The following is a 20,101-nucleotide window of genomic DNA, read 5'->3' as shown; positions in this document are numbered from 1 at the left end:
AAGACTGCACCCTAGAGTTTGGTTGGGGGGTCTTGGGCAATAGAAACCGGCATTTTCCTTGCGAAACATACCGGGAAGAAACAAGAAAAAATACAGCCAAGCGCTAGGATGGAGCAGGAAAGAGCAAACGGCAGGACGATCCCGCAGATCAGCATCTCGCGCGACTCCTCATGGCCTCCAAACAGCCTCAGCTTATTGTGCCAGCCGCCACCCGTCGGACCGGAATCCGCCGGCCGCACGGTCCGGCTGGACGAAGCTGAGATGTCGCGCATGGACGAAAAGGAATCAGTTTTCCTGGCATTGCTGTTTCACTACGGATAGAACTGTAAAGGCTGTCGATAGCGTGGGGCGGGTTAATAGTGGCTTTGGCAAGCCGTCGGGCAGCAGTGATGGTGTATGGTTCAGCATTCGGGAGTGAGACGGGCGAGGAAGCAAACACTTGTTGTCGGCCTGGAGCGGTGCCGCTTCGCAATGGCAGGAGGCGGTATTGTGCAGAGTTGCGACAAAAGTCTGTCAAAAGAAAAGAAAGGAAAAGAGGCGCTTAGGTATCGATCCCGTTGGTCGGAAATGTAGGCCAAAGAGTGCGACCAGTCGTTCCTAGCGTTAGCCTCGGACCGTAGTTGGTTGAACAGCCATTCATGAACAGCCAATTCTCTGATTGACGCAACTGGGAGACGGTTCTTTTGCTGAGTGAAATGTCGTCTCCACCGGCAAACTCTGGAGCATTCGTGCATCTTCACATGTGCATAAAGGTAGGTTAATTGACCAGCACACGCCGGTTTACGAGGCAATCAATGGACGGTGGTGCACGAGTTGCGCTCAGCTGAGGGCCGCATTGTGTCGACGCGCCAAGTGCGGCCGTGGGTTGGACATGGTGAAGGGCGGCTGGAGGGCTGGCAGCCTGTCAATGGTCGGAAGGCCTTCCCCTTTATTTGGGCATCCATTTCCTGTCGCCTCTCCTGACCGGTGCTGTGCATGGCGGGCGAATACGACGAGAAGGCCGCTGCAGCTCAATGAGTAGTTGACATTGCGGCCCCGGATGCGTCGGCGTGGCGACCTACCAGAAGGAGGGCGGCTCTCCCTGGAGGATCGTGGCTCGGCCAGATCAATGCACCGGAGGCGTGGAAATTGGCGGTGCGACAGTGCTTCGGGAAACAAGGCCGCTGGTTGGGCAATCGTGGTCTGGCCAGCCCGGCGATTAGTGGATGCTCAGGAAGATCGCGATTCATGTCGGGCCGCGCATCTCCCGCAAACGTGTTGAAGCCAGCAGCCAGCCCCGGCCCGCCGCTCCTTTTTCCTGCGTCAGCGGCAGCGTCTAGGAAGTGCTTCCGGCAAACCCATTTCCTCCATGTCGCCATGGCTGCCGGCCGGGGGCTGCCAGGCCCGCCTGCGCCCTCGTAAACGGCCACACTAACCGCTTCCGACTTACCGGTCACCCGCTCAACGGTTCTGACGTGCAACGGCCGACGACGACGACGACGACGACGACGACAACGACTGCGATTGCGCCGACGTCGCCGCCGCGCAGGGTGCCCTGGTCTGAGCGTGCGCTCCATCTTTCGGCCAAGCGCCTGCAACGGCCGGCTCGCGCCTGCGGCAGCTGCGCACGTACTTGCTAGCCGGCCTTGGTCTCTCGGTTGGCTTCCCCGAACGCCCTAAACCATGGGCGTTAGCCGTTAGGAGTCCTGCGGCGGGCGGCTGTCCCTCGCGGAGTGCCGGACCTTCGTATTATTACGCCGGAGGGCCCGGCTGCTTTCGGACGCGCGTCGACAGCTTGCGCTGCGCGGCCCGGGGCTCCAAGCGCAACTGGCAGCCGGGCCTCCGTGAAGACGGACGACGCGAGGCGCCTGGTCATGGCACGCACGCGTTTGGCACTGCTGCGCCACACCCCCACGACCATTGCACTCTTGACGCCCTGGCATCTTCAAGCCGGGGCGTCTTCGGCTCGCGCACGCGCCTGGGAGACGTCGATGACGCACGCACATGGCAGACGACGGCGAAGGGGCGGCGCGGCCTGGAAGCCGAGGTGTGTTGTTTTCAACCTGCGACCGCCAGGCTTGGAGCGTGGTACGGCGGACGGGCACTCATCCTTGCCATACGACCCTCGGCCGCGGCACTCGTCCTGAGGGCAGCCGATCAACAAGCTCCCACGAACGTGCTCGAGGACGGCAGCTTACTCATCGGCACTCGGAACCTGGCCGTTGGAAAAGCATCCTTGCGTCACTTCAGATGGAGGACAGCATGACCAGCGCCCGGCGCGAACCGACAACCAGGTCCAAAGGGGTGGTTTCACAGAGCAAGCGCGCTGCTGCTGTCGTGAAGGCCGCCGTGCTCCCGGAGGTAACCGGGGCGCTCGCATTCCAGCCATGGACGGCCGCGAGCAGAGCTTCGTCGTCGCCCCGGCTGCTGGATCTGCTGGAATGTCAATATGCAGACGGCCAAACCAGGTATCTGGTAATTTCCCATGCAGGCGCGGAGGATCTGGCGGTTCCCGCAGCGGCAGGCCTTCGAGGACGAGCAAGACGCTCGCAACGCCTGAAAGAGCTCCGGCGGTGGTCAGCATCGGGCAGCTCGACGTCCAGGTCACGACAGCGCGCGAGGTGTCTCCGAGGGAGAAGAAAGCGCCTTCCACGCAAAACCCGGGCACAAGAGCGGCGGCCCAGGAACTCGAGGGCTACGGGCGCGCTCGCCATGACGCCGGAGCCCGGCAGCGCGAAAACGCAGCATGCGAGGAGCGAGGAGCGCGGCGGCGGGGCGGGCGTAGACGCTGCACGTCTCCGTTCTGGGACGGCCTGGGACGGCGGGCGGCGCCGCGGCGGGCACGCAAAGGACGTGACGGCGAGCGCGCGCAAGGAGAGCGCGCGCAGAGCAGATGCCGCTCGTCTGATACGGCAGGGCGAGTTTGATCGACGGGCTCTGCAAGCGCAGCGGCTGGGCTGACAAAGAAGAGCGGTCGAGGAGCGCGGTGCGGTGGACGGGCAGGCGCAGCGGTTCTTCCCAGCAGATGCAGGTCTCACCTCTTGTCGGTAGGCGAGCGACCCGGGGCCATGGGCGGGCGCGGTGCTGCGGTGCATCTCGCGTCTGCCCGTCGCCAGCGCGCCGCCACCGATCCTGTGCAGCCGCCTCGCGCCGTGGCCATGCCCAATGGAGCGGGCACGGCAGGCGGCGGCCGTCGAGTGCGGTGAGGGCGCGCGGCGCCGGGCTGGCGGGGCGCGCGGGCGGTGATCAGGGGGGACGCGATGGTCTGGCCCGCGGGCGGGCTGAGGGCGCGCGGTGGGGATGGCGCAACGCGCAGGCCGCGAGATGAGCAGAAGTCGCGCGCGAGCAGGCTGCGGGCTAGGCTGGGGGGCGGCGGCGGCGGCAGGCGGGCGGGCCGGGGGCGGTGGTTGCGGTGGTGACGGTGCCTGCATAAGCTGGTGCTGTTAGGCGTGAAGGGGGGCGCATACTGCTGGGCGAGTGCGATCGTGGCGTAGCAGCAGCGCGGCCCCCGGCGCCCGCTTCTCGCGGAGATCGACACAGCCGCCTCGTTCAGCTGGCTTACCGCCTCGGGCAACCGTGATCTAAGTAAAGAAAACGCAAGGGAGCGCCGGCGTGCCGGGCCCAGGGCCCCGCGATGACGAGTGCGCTCCGCCAGGCAAACGCGGCCGGTGGGTTTGCAGCGGGCAAAAGCAACGGCGCGCGCTGCGCAATATATCTACAACGGCGCGTGGTGGAGGATAGAGTTGCGGCGGTGGAGCGGGCAGGGGTGCCTGCAGCAGCGTCGTTGACGCTTCGGTCGGACTGACCACCACCATCCCAAACTGCCGCTCCCAGTGCTCCCCCAGCTCCGCCCAGCGCCCGAAGCCCATCCCTTCGCCCCGGAACGCCCGTGACCTGCTCCATGCTCGCTGCGCTGACCATCAGCAGCGCCTCGCGCACGCACATTGGCTGCGCGCCACGCCAGAGCAGCCTCAATGCCTGCCGGGCCCGCGCTGCCCGCTGACTGGCCCCGGCGCGCCCTTCTTCACGCACACGGTGGTGATGGTGATATATGCCCGCCCGCGCCCGTTGCGCTGCCCGCCTGCGGCCGGTCGTCAGTCTCCTCGACGTCACTCGTTTACATATCTCGACGCCTGCCGGATTGTGACTCAGCGCTCAGGCCGGCCGGAGCATTCCCCCATCCCATCCTCAGCCTGCTCCGCCTGCCCTGCCTCTCGCCCGCCCAGGCTCCACCTCCAGCCCGCCGCGTGGCGCCCCGGCCGCCCGTCCTGACAGCTGAGGCGCAGAGCCGCACCGACTCGCCGCCTACGCGCGTTCTGCACCCCCTCTCGGCCGCAGGCTGACTCAGTGAAAGCTTACCGCTGACTGTGTAAGTGTTATGTGCTCGCGCTGCTACGCAGCTACGCAGCTACACGCCCAGGCACGGCAGCGCCGCGACTCACCCTCCGCATCCGCTCGCTCTCCTTGCATGTTCAGACACCCGTCAAGCTCTCCCCGTAGACCCAGCCAATCCGCCCCGTTCCCGGCTGCCCGGTTTGACCTCTCCTCTATCCAGACCGCATACATCGAAGCTAGTCTCACCCGCTCGGTTTCGGCACCATCCATCACGCCCGCCGACTCTCCAACTCTTTGTCCTCCCGGCACGCCTCCCCGGCAGCGCTGCACGTTCGCGAGACTCGCGGCTGGCTTCATCACCACCCGCCGCCAGGCCAGCATCCTGCCGCGCCGGCAAAGCTATTGTCACGCTCTGCGCTGCCCGAAACAGCTGTCGCAGTGGCTACACTAGCCCGTGGGACATTATTCAAAGACCCCTGCAATCTCTCCCCTCGTCCTCTACTCACAGCTGCGGGCATATTTCGCGCCTCTCCTGCTCGTAGCAACGTGGACGCCCGCTCTCGTCATTTCTCTGCACCCCTCTCCCATGCTAGGAAGCACTCCATGTATCGGGAGACAAATTCATGACCTGCTCGCCCCCCTTGCATGTCTCCACTTCCCAGATTCTCCCCCAAACGCTTGATAATCGGAGCCCGACCCGTCTGACTCTGGGGTTCTGACCAGCTTCTTCAAGCGGGCTCGCGTTGATGATACACACGACGTCCAGGTGAGTGCGCTCGCCCCCGCCCAAGCCCCCGCCCAGGCCCCAGCCTGCCTGCCTGTTCTGTTGCCTGGCTGATGCGCGCCACAGTCCGATCCCGCCCGCGAGGAGCCTCAAGACGCCCTTCATCGTCGACGAAGACTGCGATCCATCCGAGCCGTCGTCGCTGCAGTTCGGCCCGGACGGCGAGCGAGGTGCCTTGGCTGGCAGCGCACTAAGTGCCGCGCTTCTGTCCATGTCTGGCTACGAAAAGACGCAGGAACCGTACGTGTATGGTAAGTGCGCCTGGCCCATCTGACTTGTCGCTTGCCAGGGCGCCGCGGTCACATCCTGGCCCGGATCGACCCGGGCGTGGACACGTGAGGACTAGTCCGTTTGACTGACCACCCTCCATCACAGATTACGCCGCCACACGACCTAATCAAGAGCAGAGCTACCCCGGCTTCGCACAGCCATCATTCGCCTCTCAGTACCCGAGCGCGCAGGCGCGCCAGTCGCATGGTCCCTCGAGCTCCGAACAGATGCCTTTCATCTCGACCTCCCAGCTGGAGGCGCGTGATGTGACCTATCAAGCCTCGTACCCTTCTTATATCGATGCAAGGTCGCGTCACCTCCCAGAAGTAACAGAAGTCTCGCCGCGCAAAGGATCGCATGGAACCAAACTCTTCATCCGCATACGCACCACCTACGACCTCTCCGCCCCACCCAACGTCTTCTTCTCCGTAATGTTTGGAAACAAGCGGAGCGAAGCAACCTGGCAAAAGGTCGACAGGAGCGGTCCACCCTTCTTCCAGTATGCAGTCGCGGCCGAGATCCCTCCGTTCGACGCTACTACTGGCTTCATCGACGGGCAGATGCCCCTCATACTAAACATCGATGACGAGTACGGCCAGAGCCTCGGAGTGGTTGAAGTTGGCGACTTTACCTACGAAGATGCCAGCAGCTATCATTCATACAGCTCCTCTTCCCCACAAGACGTTTCGCGCAAGAGAAAGATCTCAGCAGAATCGACAGACTACATGCGCTCGCCCCCAAAGCGTACAACTAGTCAACAATACCTCGGCCAACGGACAAGCAGAGCCCCGAGTGTCTACTCGAACACACCAGGCTCCGACTCACCCTTCATTCAGACCGGTCCTTCGACGTCCTACGCCTACCAAAGCAGCTACGACCGCAGCCAGTCGCAATCGCGATCGTACAGCTCACAGTACCAGCCGTCGCAGCCACAGAAGCTGTCCTATCAGTATTCGCCCGCACTCAGTGTCATTCAGGGACCTGTAAAGAGCTCGGGCTATGGTTCGTACGGGTCCCCAGGTCAGACGCTCCGCAGCCCGTCCCTGTACTCAACACAGATGCTGGGCCGGTCGCAGACCATGTCTTCTCCCTCGTCGTTGGCAAACCCGCCACTCATTCGCACGTCCACGCTGCAGCCTTCAGGCGCGGTACCAGGGGCGGCTCAAGCATTCAACCCGTACGCAATGTATCCAAACTCGAAGGCCACGCTGAAGATTGATGGGGAACTGGATAACATGGCCGAGGACTGGACCCGGGACGAGTGGGAAGCTAAACGGCGGCTGGTCCAGTTTCGACGGAGCCAGTCGGGCAGCACCATCACGACCAGCTTCAAAGCGATCGCCCCGGAAGAGCGGACGCCGCATAGCATCTGCATCAGCTGTATTTGGTGGGAGGAGAAGCAGGAATGCTTTGTTACGAGCGTCGATACGATCTACCTGCTCGAATCGCTTGTCGCCGTACGGTTCACGGTGGAGGAGAAGAACCGCATCCGCAGGAACCTGGAAGGGTTCAGGCCGCTCACGGTCTCAAAGGCAAAGCCGGAGAGCGAGGAGTTTTTCAAGGTCATCATGGGCTTCCCCAACCCCAAGCCGAGGAACATCGAGAAGGACGTGAAAGTGTTTCCGTGGAAGATACTTGCGCACGCACTGAAGAAGATCATCGGCAAATACGTGAGTAGAGGCACTGATGGCCCATTGACATTTGCTAACAGTCGGCAGTCTGCAAGCTACTCGTCGACGGCGGGCGCACTGCCTACGCCCGTAGTCAGCGGGTACGGAGGCGGCGGACACTCAGACTCTGGGACAGAGCTGAGGCACACGGCATCGCCCCGGTCGGCGTCAAGCTCAGCAACATCATCGGCCTACCCATCAGGCATGACCTCAACGGCCCTGTCGCCTAGCGTCAAAACATCAGCTGGTCTGGGGCAATCAGCAGGCCCACCCGACCTGCGCGTGTCAGTACCGCAGCTGGGCACGGGCGGATCATCGTTGGGGCCATGGGGAGCGACGCAGCACGCGCCGGCGCAATACTCAACGGGGCTTCCGGTGGGGGCAGGGCGGAACTCGTGGGACTATGCGACATACATCGAAGCATCGCCGGGCGGGTCGACGACGCTGCCTGGCGGGCAGGCGCTGCAGCTGCAGCGGACGGACATGGGGGCCGAGGGCGTGCAAGGCCCAGTGGCGGGGCCTGAGGCGTATCAGCAGTATGGTCAGCGGACCTCGCGGTCGTGAAGGAGAGGGTGTGGTGCGCGTCCGGCTGATCAGCACGACGTTGATCATGCGCCGTGCAGCCCGATGGGGCCGGCGGGTGGTCTAGCCGCTTGCGGGCACTAGCACCAAACCACCGCCTCGCGCCCGACGACAGACATCACCACCGCCCGGAACCCTCAGTCCTGGGCGCTCGGCCTCTTGCCCGCTGCTACTGGTCCCCGCTTCTGCAGCCCCGGCACCCACAGGCTCCAGCCGTGCATCCGCCGCGGCGTGATACGCACCCTGCACATCTCCCGGCTTCCGCTTCCTTCATCTAGCTCCTTCGAGATCACTTGCGCAGTGGCGTTGCGCGACTCCGCCCGACGGATCATCATGGCCCACCCAGCCACCCTCTGGCCGGCCCACTTCATGGCTCGACCGTGCTCGTACCCGTCCAGCTGCTCACACCTCCCCCAGTAACATTTGCATGATCCATAACAGTTGCGCTTTCCGTCACTCCTCACTTCAGACGTGTGACACACTACATTGGGGCTTCGGCTCGTTTTCTCGCGGCTGCCTTGGCTGCGTTGCTTGCCGTTCCTAGGCGGTCTTCTTAAGCCGATGTCTAGGCTTCGTTTTCGAACTTGTTTCCTTGCGCTCGCACCATACCCATATTTTTGCATGCATACATATACCAGCATTTGTTATAGGGAAAGACCCACGGCGTCGCGTAACTAGATTCAGGACGGTGCACATGGCGGAGAGATGGGCGGCTGGCGAGACTTTTGAGTTTCAGGCGGGGCATACAGGACATTACGGCGGCGTCATTGTCATTCCACATTGCTTTATCTTGCTGTCCTCCTGGCCAGTCATTTTCCTCTTCTCCCTCTGGACGTCCCTCCGTGCGGATGGGTTTTCTTTTTCGAACTCTGACATCAAGATTATGTTCACAAATCATCTACTATTTCTCGGTCCCTGCGCATGGTACTTGACCATTCTCCCGGCATGGCCAGTAACGGCCCGGCCAATCAATAGCATACCTAGAGTTTGCGCTTCTTCCTCTATGCCATTTTAAGAGTTGCTCTGTTTCCTTCATCTTTTCCATCGGCATTGAGTCCGTTGGCGTTGGTCGCAACGGGCGCTTGCCACTCTACGGGCTGTTTCCTGATCTGGGGTTCCAGCCATAGTGTTCATCTAGGAGCGCTTCCAGATATTAGAGGGTGGTTCTTTTTTTTCCCCCGGGTGGAGGTATGCACGTTTCGACGACAACGTGGCAGAGGGTGCGGTAGCACACGAGATAGACTCACTTAATGCTGCGATGAGTACACGAGCAAAGAATCAGGGTCAAGGGCATAAAAGTGCATGGAAACTTCCATCCCAACCCCCCGACAAGGATGCAGGCGGGGGTGTCGGCTGGGGTGCTCTCCCAAAAAATGCCTTCGGGCGCTTCCATAGGCTAGGCTTGTTCGTATTCATGTTTGAGTCGACTAGGATATTGATACAAAGCCGCGCATTCCTTTCTTTTTCAGTTTCGCCGTTCGCATAACGTCTCCGACTATGTGTTGGTTAGGTAGGGAGTGGTGCCCAACAGCCAGGCACCGTTGCGTTTCCAGTGGTGGGCCGGACGGGCTCAGGGATGCAAGCCCGCTGACGTATATTCCCGGTGGCGGAGTTGGAGCCGAAGCTCACCTTGCTTTTTTCTTTTCTTTTTTTTCGTGGACACATCAGTGACATCACATCAGTAACGGCCGGCTCTGAGAGGAGCCAACAATACACAATACACAGTTTTCCCACCCCCTTCGAAAGGCTTTCGTACGGTGTGTCGTGATGCTTCTTCGCAGCCTCATTTAATTATCTCGAAGCTTCTCTTCATCGCCGGAAATATCATTGCACTGCTGTCAGTCCGTCGCCTCGGCTCGGTGCCCGCCCATCTGGGATTGGCGGTACGACGATGGACAAAGTCACTGTCAAATCAGAGCTGTTCGCAGCCCTCCAGCCTAACTGTGATGACTCACAACGGGGAGGGCTCCGGCCGGCTCGAGCCTGCCTCCCTTTCCATCCTCGCATCGGCAGGTCTCCCACACAAGCCGCCTTGTAAGCCGGCATTTGCCAGAGACGAGCAGATTGGGTTGCAGCATATTGTACCCTTTTCGCGTTCCGCCAAATACAGCACACTGTTTCTACATGGGTGGCTGGTGTGAATCCCAGGCGCAGGTGTAAGCTCCAATATAATAACGAAAGGCTTTCAGGCGTAGCTTCCAACCATGCACGCGGATACGATGCAGGAGAAAGGGGCAACGACATTTTGCAGCCCACAGCCCACAGTTCGATTGCAGACCCCATACTGTAGCTCCAGCGGTGCGCGGGCCGCTGCCGGCCCGTGTTACCTATACCTTTTCGACCCATTCCCCTGGCCTGGCCATTTTTCCGGCCACGCACAAGTGTTGGCGAGAGCGGACCAACTGCAGGCATCCGGCATACGCATGTCATCACGTCCACCCACTCGTGGCCGCCCTCGCACATGCACGCAGGGAGAGCGCGCCGCTCGAGATTAGATGATGACAAGGCCCGATCCCTGAGAAAAGCAAAGCGCGCGTGCAGCGACGACACCTGCAATAATAAGCCCTCACCGGTGGCAGACAACGGCGCGCATGCACGCACCGAAAACCCAGGTTTAAGCCCAACCGACAGGTAGGCATGCAGCTTTTGCCAAGCAGCGGCAGCAGCGGCATGCGAGAGCATGTCCACTAATAAACAGTTGAAGCCTCGTTCGTGCACACCCTCGTTGATCAACCCGCATGCGTCTGGCACGCCTCGGCTTTCTCCATTCGCTGTCTCCCTCTGCTTGCCCTGGCCCCGCCAGCCTCATGCTGTGCGCTTCATTTATTTACGTTCGCCCCTGTCCCATGCTTCCCCAACAACCAACACGAGCAACCACTCTTCCGCTTCCTGGTTAGTTGTATATTGCTTACGGTTCGCCGCCCATATCCGAGAGCCTGTCTACCGGTCAAGAAGCCGGTCCTTTGGTCTTCCCCCCTCCAAACCTCCCCTTGCTCGTATCTTGCAATGTTTCGCTGAGGTGGATGCCCTATCAGCGGAGGCCTCTGATTTGGTAGATCCACACGTCGACGGCGGGCTGCGGAGTAGAACGGGCGCAGTCTTCCGGATGCATTCGGGACATCCACGTCCCATCACCCACATAAGGATCAGGGATCAGTGTGGCTCAGTTGCTCTCATCAGCGCTTCCCTCGTAGGCGACCATGGGCGGGAGTGCGGCAAGGAAGCGAATCCTTGGGCAGGTGAGATTTATGGAGAGAGCCGTGCGTTCGATCACCTCTTGCATTGATTGGCCGATGTGTAGTTCTACAGGGTGCTGTTTATCGCGCGCGTGCGTTGCATGGTTTCCGAGCGTGGCACCTGGTTGCTGGGGGCAGAAAGGAATACTACATACATGCTGCGATGCATTCGATTTGGCTGCGGGGTGTGCAAACGGACAATGGACCAACTTCATGCTGAACCTCCGGCGTCGCCCGGCTGTCGCACGTTTTGTTCTCAACGCCCACGCGGGGTAGAGAGATTGTGCGTGATGCCCCGCTATATCCGCCACACGCCGTTCGAACAAAGTGAGACAGCGACGGGAAGTCCTCCCCGATTTGGGCCATGTTCCACCGTGATAGTGATCTGATCGAGATGGCGCGCAGACGGGTACGGTCAGGTGATTGTGGCGTACGAAAAAAGGGTCTAGAGCGGCGGGGTGAGTGCTGTGGTGATATGATAAATGGGTTGTGGGGGCATCGTCGATTGTGACTTGGTGCGTGTACGACGGTGATGAGTGCGAGTGGAATTGACGAATGACGATGCGCAGATTCTCCGTCCACGTTGCTCGGCTCGCGTCGGCACAGGCTCGATGCGCAGCTCATGGACGAGGAAAGACAAGAAACAATTTCTAAAATAATACAATCCGAGCTCGAGAATCATAACTCATCAGTAATGCCACCTTGGTATCAAACTGCACGTCCTCCCCCTCCGACTTAATAATCAAACCTTTCAGGCAGAACCATCGGTGCCACCAAGCTCCAGATATAGATTCCATAGCATGCCCAAGCACTCAAAATCTTCGCCCAGCTTGCCCAGTACGTGCGGCCAACCGCAACGAACCCATCATTTTCGGCAGTAGGGTCGAAATTCATCGTCAGTAGCGTTGCGACCCATGCGGTGGCAAGCAGGAAGATGACATGGAAGAGTGCGTAGTTGTACTGCGTCGAGTTGCGCTCGTCGTCACGCACATGGTTCCCATCGTCCGACTCGTCATCGGAGTCGTCGTCCAGCGCACTCGCGGGAAGACTGCCGCTCTCTACGGCGGCGCGCAGAGCAGCCTGGCGCATCTCTCGACGGCTCTCGGGCTGCTGGACAACAAGCCCGTGCTCGTAATCGTCCGTGGCAAGAGCGGAATACGGATTGCCTTGGGCGCCAAGCGCCAGACCGTATGTTGCAGCACGGGTAGTCGTGTAGGCGACGGTTACAAAAGTGACAATGGCCCCTATGACGATGCTGGCTCGCCTGGTGCCCCGTGCGCGGATAAGCGGGTTGCACTGGTGGTCGTCGGGTTCCATGCCGACAGCAGACATGGTCAAGTAGGTGCAATAAATGGCAACCATGGCCGACTGCGCCAAGCCTGCACGAGGGTTCACCTCCTGCACGCCCGGATGAACGGAGACGATCGAGGCTAGAATGAGCAGAATCAAGTTGATCTGGAATGATCAGCAGTGGTCGGCGTACAAGACAGCACAACGTGGACTTACGGTAATGGCGGCCTGGTTCATGGAGCAGCCGCCACGGGCAAAGAAGATGTACATGACAACAGTCATGGCAAGCGAACCGACATACATGGAAGCAGTTGAGCCAATCAGAAGCCAGGTCCACATCCTGGAACCGGTCGTCTCGATCTTGTCCTGGCAGTACTCAGCCCAGTTGTGGGCCAAGTCAACCAGCAGGACAAGACCGAGCAGCAGGAACAAAATGGCGCCGATGAGGGAAAGATAGCTGCCCCAAGAGACGAAAAAGCCCTCTGGAATGAGGAAGCTGATGACGATGAGCCCCAGCCAGGCGATGATCTTGGGGCCCCAGTAGCCGTTTTGGATAGGCGCACGGCCGTCCTTGGATGACCTAACGCCAAGTAAAATGATGGCCAAGATAGCGTGGAAGAAGCCCAACGCGAAGTTGAAGCGATGCACAGCGACGTATCCGTAGCACTCGGTCCCGCCGCACTTGAAATCCATGTAGTCCAGGGTGAGGTTCTGCAGCTTCTTGATGGCCCAGTCGGTGAGCATGATCCACGAGATGATCGAGTTGAGCAGCAGGATGAGGGCATAGGCGATGCGGGTGGCCATGCTGCGCGGCCGTCAGCGACTAGACAGGCGTACGAGGGGACAAGCAGCGACACACCTGTTCTGGCACTTGCCGCAGGCGCTGCACACGGCGGAGCATGTCGCGGCGCCGCAACACGAGGCGGCGAAGGTCGCGAGCTGGGGAGACGTCAGCGGGCGGGCGTGGGACGCGCAAGTGGACGGGGTGTGCGTACAGTGCCCACGCTGGGCAGGGCCAGGAAGGGAATAGAGAGCGCGGCTCCCATGGCGGGCGGGTTCGGTGGTGATGGAGATGGCGACGCAGCCTGGAGGGCGGTGATGAGAGCGAGATGTTGTTACGCAACCGTGCAGCGGAGACCGAGGAGCCACGCGGGCTGTGGCTTGGCGGCGGCGCAGGGCTGCGGGCGGCACCAGCTCCCGAGCTCCAGTTATCTCCGCTGTCGCAAATAACGTCGCGATGGCCACTGGCTGGGGACGTGTACGTGTCAATCCCTCTCCCGCTCCTCAGGAGCCATCTGCCTCCCATTCCTCCGCCATGCCGCCCGGCCGCCGCGCCTGAAACTCCCCGCAGACCCAGCCTTGCCAGGATCCTCCGCCAACACCCGCCACGCTTCCTTATCAACCTCCGCGACCCTTTCTCCCTCCTCCGCCCCCCACGTCACTCGCTTCAATGCTCCGTTGAGATAGACCTTCCTCGGCCGCCCAGAGTCTCCCGGACCCGGACGACCCAACATGATTCACGATCCTACCGACGAGCGCCTGCACCGCAAGACGCGCATCCTCTCCACCGTCGCCGCCGTTGTCGTTGCGCTCGCTGCCGGAACCAACGTAAGTCTACTCGTCCGCCGCGCGGGACCCCGCTCGCCTTCTGACTACTCGCCAGTATGCCTACTCAGCATGGGCGCCGCAATTTGCGGATAGGCTACGGCTTACTACCACCCAAAGCAACCTGATCGTAAGCGCCCCCTCAGCTTCAGCTCCCCCACTCTCCGGTCGATTTCTGAACGAGATAGGGTGCGGCGGGAAACATTGGCATGTATGCCACCGGCATTCCGGTGGGAATGCTGGTTGACAGTAAAGGCCCGCGTCCTGCCGCCTTCCTGGGCGCAGCGCTCTTGGTCCTGGGCTATTTTCCTCTCCAGAAAGGTCTGTCGGAGGCAGTATCCACGTCACTTTTTGCATGGGTAGTGGCTGACATGGCAGCAGCGTACGACAACGGGCCGGGCTACATGAGCGTGACGACAATGTCATTCCTGTCATTTTTGACAGGTGTCGGCAGCTCTTCCGCATCGGGAGCAGGTCTGAAGACAGGTATGCGATCTCCGTAAACTTGGGTTCCTCAATTAGTGCTGACAAAGAGCAGCGGCTCTCAGCTGGCCTCATCACCGCGGCACTGCGACTGCTTTTCCGCTGTCCGCCTTTGGGCTCAGTGCGTTCTTTTTTACTGGCATTTCTCGCCTCGCATTCCCTGGAGACACGTCCAGCTTCCTTCTCCTCCTCTCCTTCGCCACATTTGGCATGGTCTTTGTCGGTTCATTTTTCCTGCACATTGTCTCTGGAACCACGTCCTACTCCGCTCTCCCAGTCAGCGAGGCTCGTCCAGAGCAGCATCACCTCCATCGCTCAAAGTCAAGAAGCAGCGTTTCCAGCGACAAGAGTTATTATTCAGACGCAGGTAAGCAGAACCATTCGTTTATCAGTCCACGAGATTTGCTCGAGGGCAGCTGCCGACCCGATCGCTGGACAGAGAACGAGGTGCCCGCTGCGCCGAACAATGAGGCATCCGAATCCTCCTCCCTCATTTCTGAGCCGGGCGACATACCACCGAAACCTACCAGTCATGATCATGGGCACGACTCACATCGACCAGATATTTCAGGTGTCCGTCTGATCCGCACTTTGGAGTGCTGGCAACTCTTTACCGTACTCGGTCTGTTGACGGGCATTGGTTTGATGACAATCAAGTAAGTGGTCTCCGAAGCCTGTCGTATGAACTATGAATGCTGATCGTTTTGTAGCAACATTGGCCACGATGTAAGCTCGGCCGCACACTGAATCATGTCACAGAATGCTAACTATATTCTCAAGGCGCAAGCTCTATGGTCTCACTATGATGACAGCGTCTCCAAGGGCTTCATTGGGGCGCAACAGCTTGCCCAGGTTTCCATCATCTCCATCGGATCGTTCCTTGGCCGTCTGGCCTCGGGGATAGGGTCTGATGCGCTAGTCAAGCAGCTGAACATGTCTCGTTTCTGGTGTCTTGTTGCGTCTGCGCTTATCTTCACGGCCGCGCAGTTCGCTGCCATGAAAGTTGAGAACCCCACCCATCTGTGGATGGTGTCGGGCCTTACTGGCTTGGGCTATGGTGCGCTGTTTGGCGTATTCCCGTCGATTGTCGCGGATGCCTTCGGTGTTCACGTCATGACACAGAACTGGGGATTCATGACCTTGTCGCCTGTGATCAGTGGCAACGTCTTCAATTTATGCTACGGCAATATATTCGACGCTCACAGCACACCCACAGACGGAGGCGATCGCGACTGTACCGAGGGTCTGTCTTGCTACAGGTCTGCGTACGGGATCACGTTCGTATCCAGCATAATAGGCGTCTGCCTGATTCTGTGGACTATGAGCCACGAACGAGCCGTCAAACGCAAGGAATTGGCGGAACGGAATTCACACAATGCTTGAGCATACGTGGTCACAGCATTTCTACTGGGTACGCGGGACCAGCTCTTCAATCGCCCTTTGAGCGTGATGGAACCTCACGTATCAACATTTGTCTTTCGTCTTCTGTTCAAATCATTTCCTATTAGATCTTTGAGTAGATTCACAGGCATGTAACTGGGTTATGGCCGTTTTTGATTTTCGTCGCTTGGCTCCTTTTTATCGTCATTAGAGGGAGTACACTGGAGTGATAGTTAAGGGATGGGGCTTGGTTTTCTCATTCAGTCATCTTTGCTCTAGTCTTTCAAGTTTTACCTTCTTTCCTTGGGATGGAAACCCGAACTGGGAAAGGACGTTTATGTGATACCAGGTCGTACTAGAGGAAAAAAAAAGATTCCCCACCTGAATTCGCTTGCTGCTTTCTGAGACGTTCATTCTTCCGTATTTCATGCGTTCCAGGCGAGCAACTCTAGCTCCGCATATGGCCTTGCGGTCCAGTGTGACATGAAAGAGCAGAGAGTGCACAGGGGGTGAGGCATTGTTCATTGTTGCCTCGTTTTCTGCTGGTGTCGATGCAACTCCTGCCTGCTGCCTGCTGTTGCTGCTGCTGTGCGTGTGTATCCACCTACGCTGTCTCGCAAGGCATGTGGCGTTCTGAGACAAGAGTGAGGTCTTGCATCGGAGCGGCAGAGGGAGCACAACACACACCCACCGGGCAGGACGGCATGTGAGGAAAGGGGGGCTGATGAGGGTGGGCCTGCCCGCGTCCGGGCGAAGCGAGACACTGTCGCACTTCTGACAGCCGGCGTGCTGTACGACGCGCGCAGCCAGGTTGCCTGTCAGACGCTGGCGGCGATGGCGTGGGCCGCTCGCGGAGGGGGAGGGCTGGAAGGGCAATGAAGTTTGCGCTGGTGGTGGCACCGGGGCCACGCTCGTTGGCGGGTGGTTGGCCGTCGAGGCTCACCCATCATGCCGTGCCTGGGCAAGGGAGATGGGTTACGATGCGTGTGGTATAGCCGGAGGATGATGGAGCGCAGGCGTCCCTTTGTTCACGAGCTTTGGGCCTTGATCGTGGTTGGGCTTTCGGCCATGGCTCGCCGGGTCTAGACTGCTTACTCCTGGATATGTGCGCGCGCTGGCGTAACGACAGACTGTAAAGTTTTGCAATGCATGTATCAGGCAATGCTGCTGTCAGGGGGTTCGGGGTGCTTCTGCGACTGGGGCGGTAACACGTGTGGTGCAGAAATGGTGTTGTCGGGGAGTTTCTCTGGCGTGAGGGAAAGCGAGACCTTTGCGGGAACCCCTGAACGCGGGTGTTCTCTCCCGAGTCGCAGTCCACAGGCTCGAGCAAAAGGGACAGCGGCAGTCTTCGAATCTGAACCACCAGTTGAAAACACGCCGTCGGGAGAGGCAGTTTGGTCGAGACGGCCATGCTGTCTGTTGTCCGGTGATTGGTTTCCTGACAATCATGTCGCGCCCAGAGCGAATATGCTATCGTTCGCATATCCGATGGATGCCGTCTCGTAGGAAGGTGCATTGCGCTGAGACAGGCTTGCGGCTCCCCTCAGTGGAATCGACAGTAGTCCCGCGGCTCGCAAACTCGCATAAGCCTTGGCTATTGAATACCATATTGCCAGGCAACAAAATTAATAGCGTGGATGTGGAAGGCTTTGCTAAGTTTGCATGAGACGAGGGATCGGTGGTGTTGCAAGTGCTGCTGCTATCATGGGTTGCTGGTATCACGTCATCACCGGCCACGACTTACGTTGCGGTGTAGTCTGTACCAAGCAGCCGTTGACTTCCGCCAGACACCTCCGTCTACACCACCTAACCACCCCACCACGGCCACACCTGTGGTCAGCCCCGCGACAATGGCGGCGTACATTCGCTCCCGCCTTCCGACCGTCCGCACTATGCGCCTATTCACCTACTCCGTGGCCGTCGGTGTGTCGGCCATGCTCTTCGTGCGTGACAGCGTCCTCGAGGTCCACGGCGTCACAGGCCAGTCGATGGCACCCACGCTGTCGCCGCTATACAACGAGACCGGCAAGAAAGACTTTCTATTTTTCAATCGCCTAGCTGCACCACAGCTTCTTCGTCGCGGCGACATTATCAGCTTCTGGGCCCCGCACAAGCCGGAGCAGATCAGCGTCAAGCGCGTCGTGGCGCTGCCCGGAGACTCCGTCATCACGAGGGGAAGGTACCCGTTTAAAAAGGTCTTAGTGCCCTACAACCACGTGTGGGTTGAGGGCGACAATTGGAGAGATACAGTCGATAGCAACGACTTTGGGCCGGTGAGTTGATTGGCGGACCTTTCGGCGTCTGGCTGAATAGTCGCTCAGATGGGAAGAAGTGACATGGAACTGCCGCTGATGTTGCTGCCTTCGCTTCAGATCCCGATGGGCCTGATCACTGGCCGTGCCGAGTACAGAGTCTGGCCTCTGAATCGGAGGGGAACGGTGCCGGATCCCAATGTCGAGTTCAAAACGTACTCGAAGGTCATTCCCGCAAAGGAGCCTTCGAAATTGCCACCCGAGTATGCTGACTGATAATCCGACACCGGCGCGATTGGCTTTGTCTTCCATGGATCTATGCGTGCTTCATTTCAAAGATGAGACCAGTAGTACCCACTCACACAAGGCGCTCGCACCGACCATCGCAGAGCGGCTGACCGTACTCTGTCCTCCCAAACGGCGTCACCAACTCGATATGGGTGATGGTTTTAAAACTCTGAACGAGACGATTTCCCGTCTCTATGCCAAAATCCTTGATTCGTGCGTTATGGCTGACTATGCCGCCAGAGCACTTGGCCGCCTTTATGTTGGCTGACGGCCGGACAGTCTGCTCCAATCCATCTCTGATCGCTGACTGAAAGGTATATGCAATTTTTCTTATTTCACATTACACAAAAAAGAAAAGGCCTTCCACCATGTCTACATTGAGGTTAAAGCAAATGTATGGTAGAATCCGGGTCCGCCGAGACTATGCGGGAAGTAACTACACCCTTTGCTGAAATTATTGGAAATGCTCGAATTCTGGCAAATTGAAGTCACTGGTCCATTGGTAAAGGCTAACGATGTTTCATAGGAAGAATATCAATTTATGCAGCTGATTGCTTGCACCTGTGGCCTGCAGTCACGATGCTCGCTTAGCGACTTTTGCGAATCCAGTTACGAAAGGAACACGAGAAAGAAAGAAAAACATTTATGTCCTTCCAATCCTCTCGATTTCTGCACACACAGCCTCGGTGACTTCCTTCGTGTTGCTGGAACCTCCGAGGTCCTTCGTCCTTGTGCCAGCTCCCGTCACGTTCTCAATAGCCTTCATCAAGCTATCGGCGGCAGCTTCCTCGCCCAGCCATCGTACCATTTCAGCAGCACTCCAGAATGCGCCGACTGGATTGGCGATACCCTTACCGGCGATGTCGGGCGCACTGCCATGAATGGGCTCGAACATGCTTGGATTCTTCCTGGTAGGGTCCAGGTTGCTCGAAGGAGCAATGCCGATACTGCCCGAAAGGGCAGCAGCTAGATCAGTCAGGATGTCGGCATGCAGATTGGTTGCCACTATCGTGTCCAGCGACGTTGGGTTCAGGACCATGCGGACGGTCATGGCATCAACTAGCATTTTATCCGTCTCGACGTCTGGATACTCTTTCTTGACCTCAAAGAAGATTTTGTCCCAGAGAACCATACCGTGACGTTGAGCGTTGCTCTTGGTGACCATGGTCAGTTTCTTGCGGGGACGGCTGCGGGCTGTCTCGAAAGCGAAGTGCATGATGCGTTCGACGCCCACTTGGGTGAAGATTGAGACCTCGGTGGCGATTGCATGGCCGGAATGTTCATGAGAAGTGCCGCCCTGACCCGAATACTCGCCTTCGCTGTTCTCCCGCACGAAAACCCAATCGAGGTCCTCACGCTTGCAGTTCGCGAGAGGCGAGGACGTCCCGGGCAGGATACGATTAGGCCTTAGGTTGACATACTGATTCAAGGCCTTGCGGATCGGAAGAATCAGGTTCCATAGCGATATGTGGTCAGGCACGTCTAGTGCATGGGCGTCAGCACTCGCCGGACACAGAAGGCGTAGATTAACGCACCAGGACTGCCGACAGCGCCGAAATAGATGGCGTCGTACTTCTTCAACTGTTCCAGGCCATCTTCAGGCATGTACCTGGCAAAAGTCAGCAGTGAAGCTTCCCTGGACGTTGGAGGGGCAACTGCCGTACCAGCCCCGCTTGAGGTAGTTGTTGCTGCTCCAATCAAACTCTTTGAACTCGAAGTAAAAGGAGCGGTGGACGTGGGCGAGCTTCTGCAGCACCTGCACGGCGGCCTCGGTGATCTCCGTCCCGATGCCATCACCTAAGAAGCGTCAGTCTCAGGCGCATGAGGTGGGGCACGGCGCGGAAGCGCGAGGCGTACCGGGAATGGAGGCGACGCGGAAGAGACGCTCGGTCTGGGCAATGTGGCTCGGCGACATGGCGTATATTAAGGGATGCAGGCAAAACGCGA

General features: G+C 59.1%; 5 protein-coding genes across 5 annotated transcripts; 3 read left to right on the top strand and 2 right to left on the bottom strand.

The window, feature by feature from the left end:
* Positions 1-5,060: 5,060 nt before the first annotated feature.
* On the top strand, positions 5,061-7,602 carry SLS55_000744 (uncharacterized protein; the record flags this gene model as incomplete). The annotated part of the gene is made up of 3 exons (XM_066772253.1): positions 5,061-5,080; positions 5,165-5,349; positions 5,474-7,602. 3 exons carry the CDS (start codon positions 5,061-5,063, stop codon positions 7,600-7,602), a joined length of 2,334 nt encoding a protein of 777 aa, XP_066637532.1.
* A 3,989-nt stretch (positions 7,603-11,591) lies between these two features.
* TMS1 (Membrane protein tms1) lies at positions 11,592-12,950 on the bottom strand (the record flags this gene model as incomplete). The annotated part of the gene is made up of 2 exons (XM_066772252.1): positions 11,592-12,311; positions 12,363-12,950. The coding sequence occupies 2 exons, from the start codon at positions 12,948-12,950 to the stop codon at positions 11,592-11,594; spliced, it is 1,308 nt and encodes a 435-aa protein (XP_066637531.1).
* Positions 12,951-13,658: 708 nt separating this feature from the next.
* On the top strand, positions 13,659-15,617 carry SLS55_000742 (uncharacterized protein; the record flags this gene model as incomplete). The annotated part of the gene is made up of 2 exons (XM_066772251.1): positions 13,659-13,754; positions 14,994-15,617. 2 exons carry the CDS (start codon positions 13,659-13,661, stop codon positions 15,615-15,617), a joined length of 720 nt encoding a protein of 239 aa, XP_066637530.1.
* A 1,889-nt stretch (positions 15,618-17,506) lies between these two features.
* SLS55_000741 (uncharacterized protein) lies at positions 17,507-18,142 on the top strand (the record flags this gene model as incomplete). Its single annotated transcript, XM_066772250.1, has 2 exons — positions 17,507-17,887; positions 17,936-18,142. The coding sequence occupies 2 exons, from the start codon at positions 17,507-17,509 to the stop codon at positions 18,140-18,142; spliced, it is 588 nt and encodes a 195-aa protein (XP_066637529.1).
* A 655-nt stretch (positions 18,143-18,797) lies between these two features.
* On the bottom strand, positions 18,798-20,069 carry SLS55_000740 (uncharacterized protein; the record flags this gene model as incomplete). The annotated part of the gene is made up of 4 exons (XM_066772249.1): positions 18,798-19,636; positions 19,690-19,763; positions 19,819-19,951; positions 20,012-20,069. The coding sequence occupies 4 exons, from the start codon at positions 20,067-20,069 to the stop codon at positions 18,798-18,800; spliced, it is 1,104 nt and encodes a 367-aa protein (XP_066637528.1).
* Positions 20,070-20,101: the final 32 nt, after the last annotated feature.

The sequence above is a fragment of the Diplodia seriata genome (assembly GCF_021436955.1).
Source record: "Diplodia seriata strain FDS-637 chromosome Unknown scaffold_1, whole genome shotgun sequence".
Classification (NCBI taxonomy): Eukaryota; Fungi; Ascomycota; class Dothideomycetes; order Botryosphaeriales; family Botryosphaeriaceae; genus Diplodia; species Diplodia seriata.
Note: the sequence above shows the minus strand (reverse complement) of the source record. Positions and strands in the feature narration are given on the sequence as shown.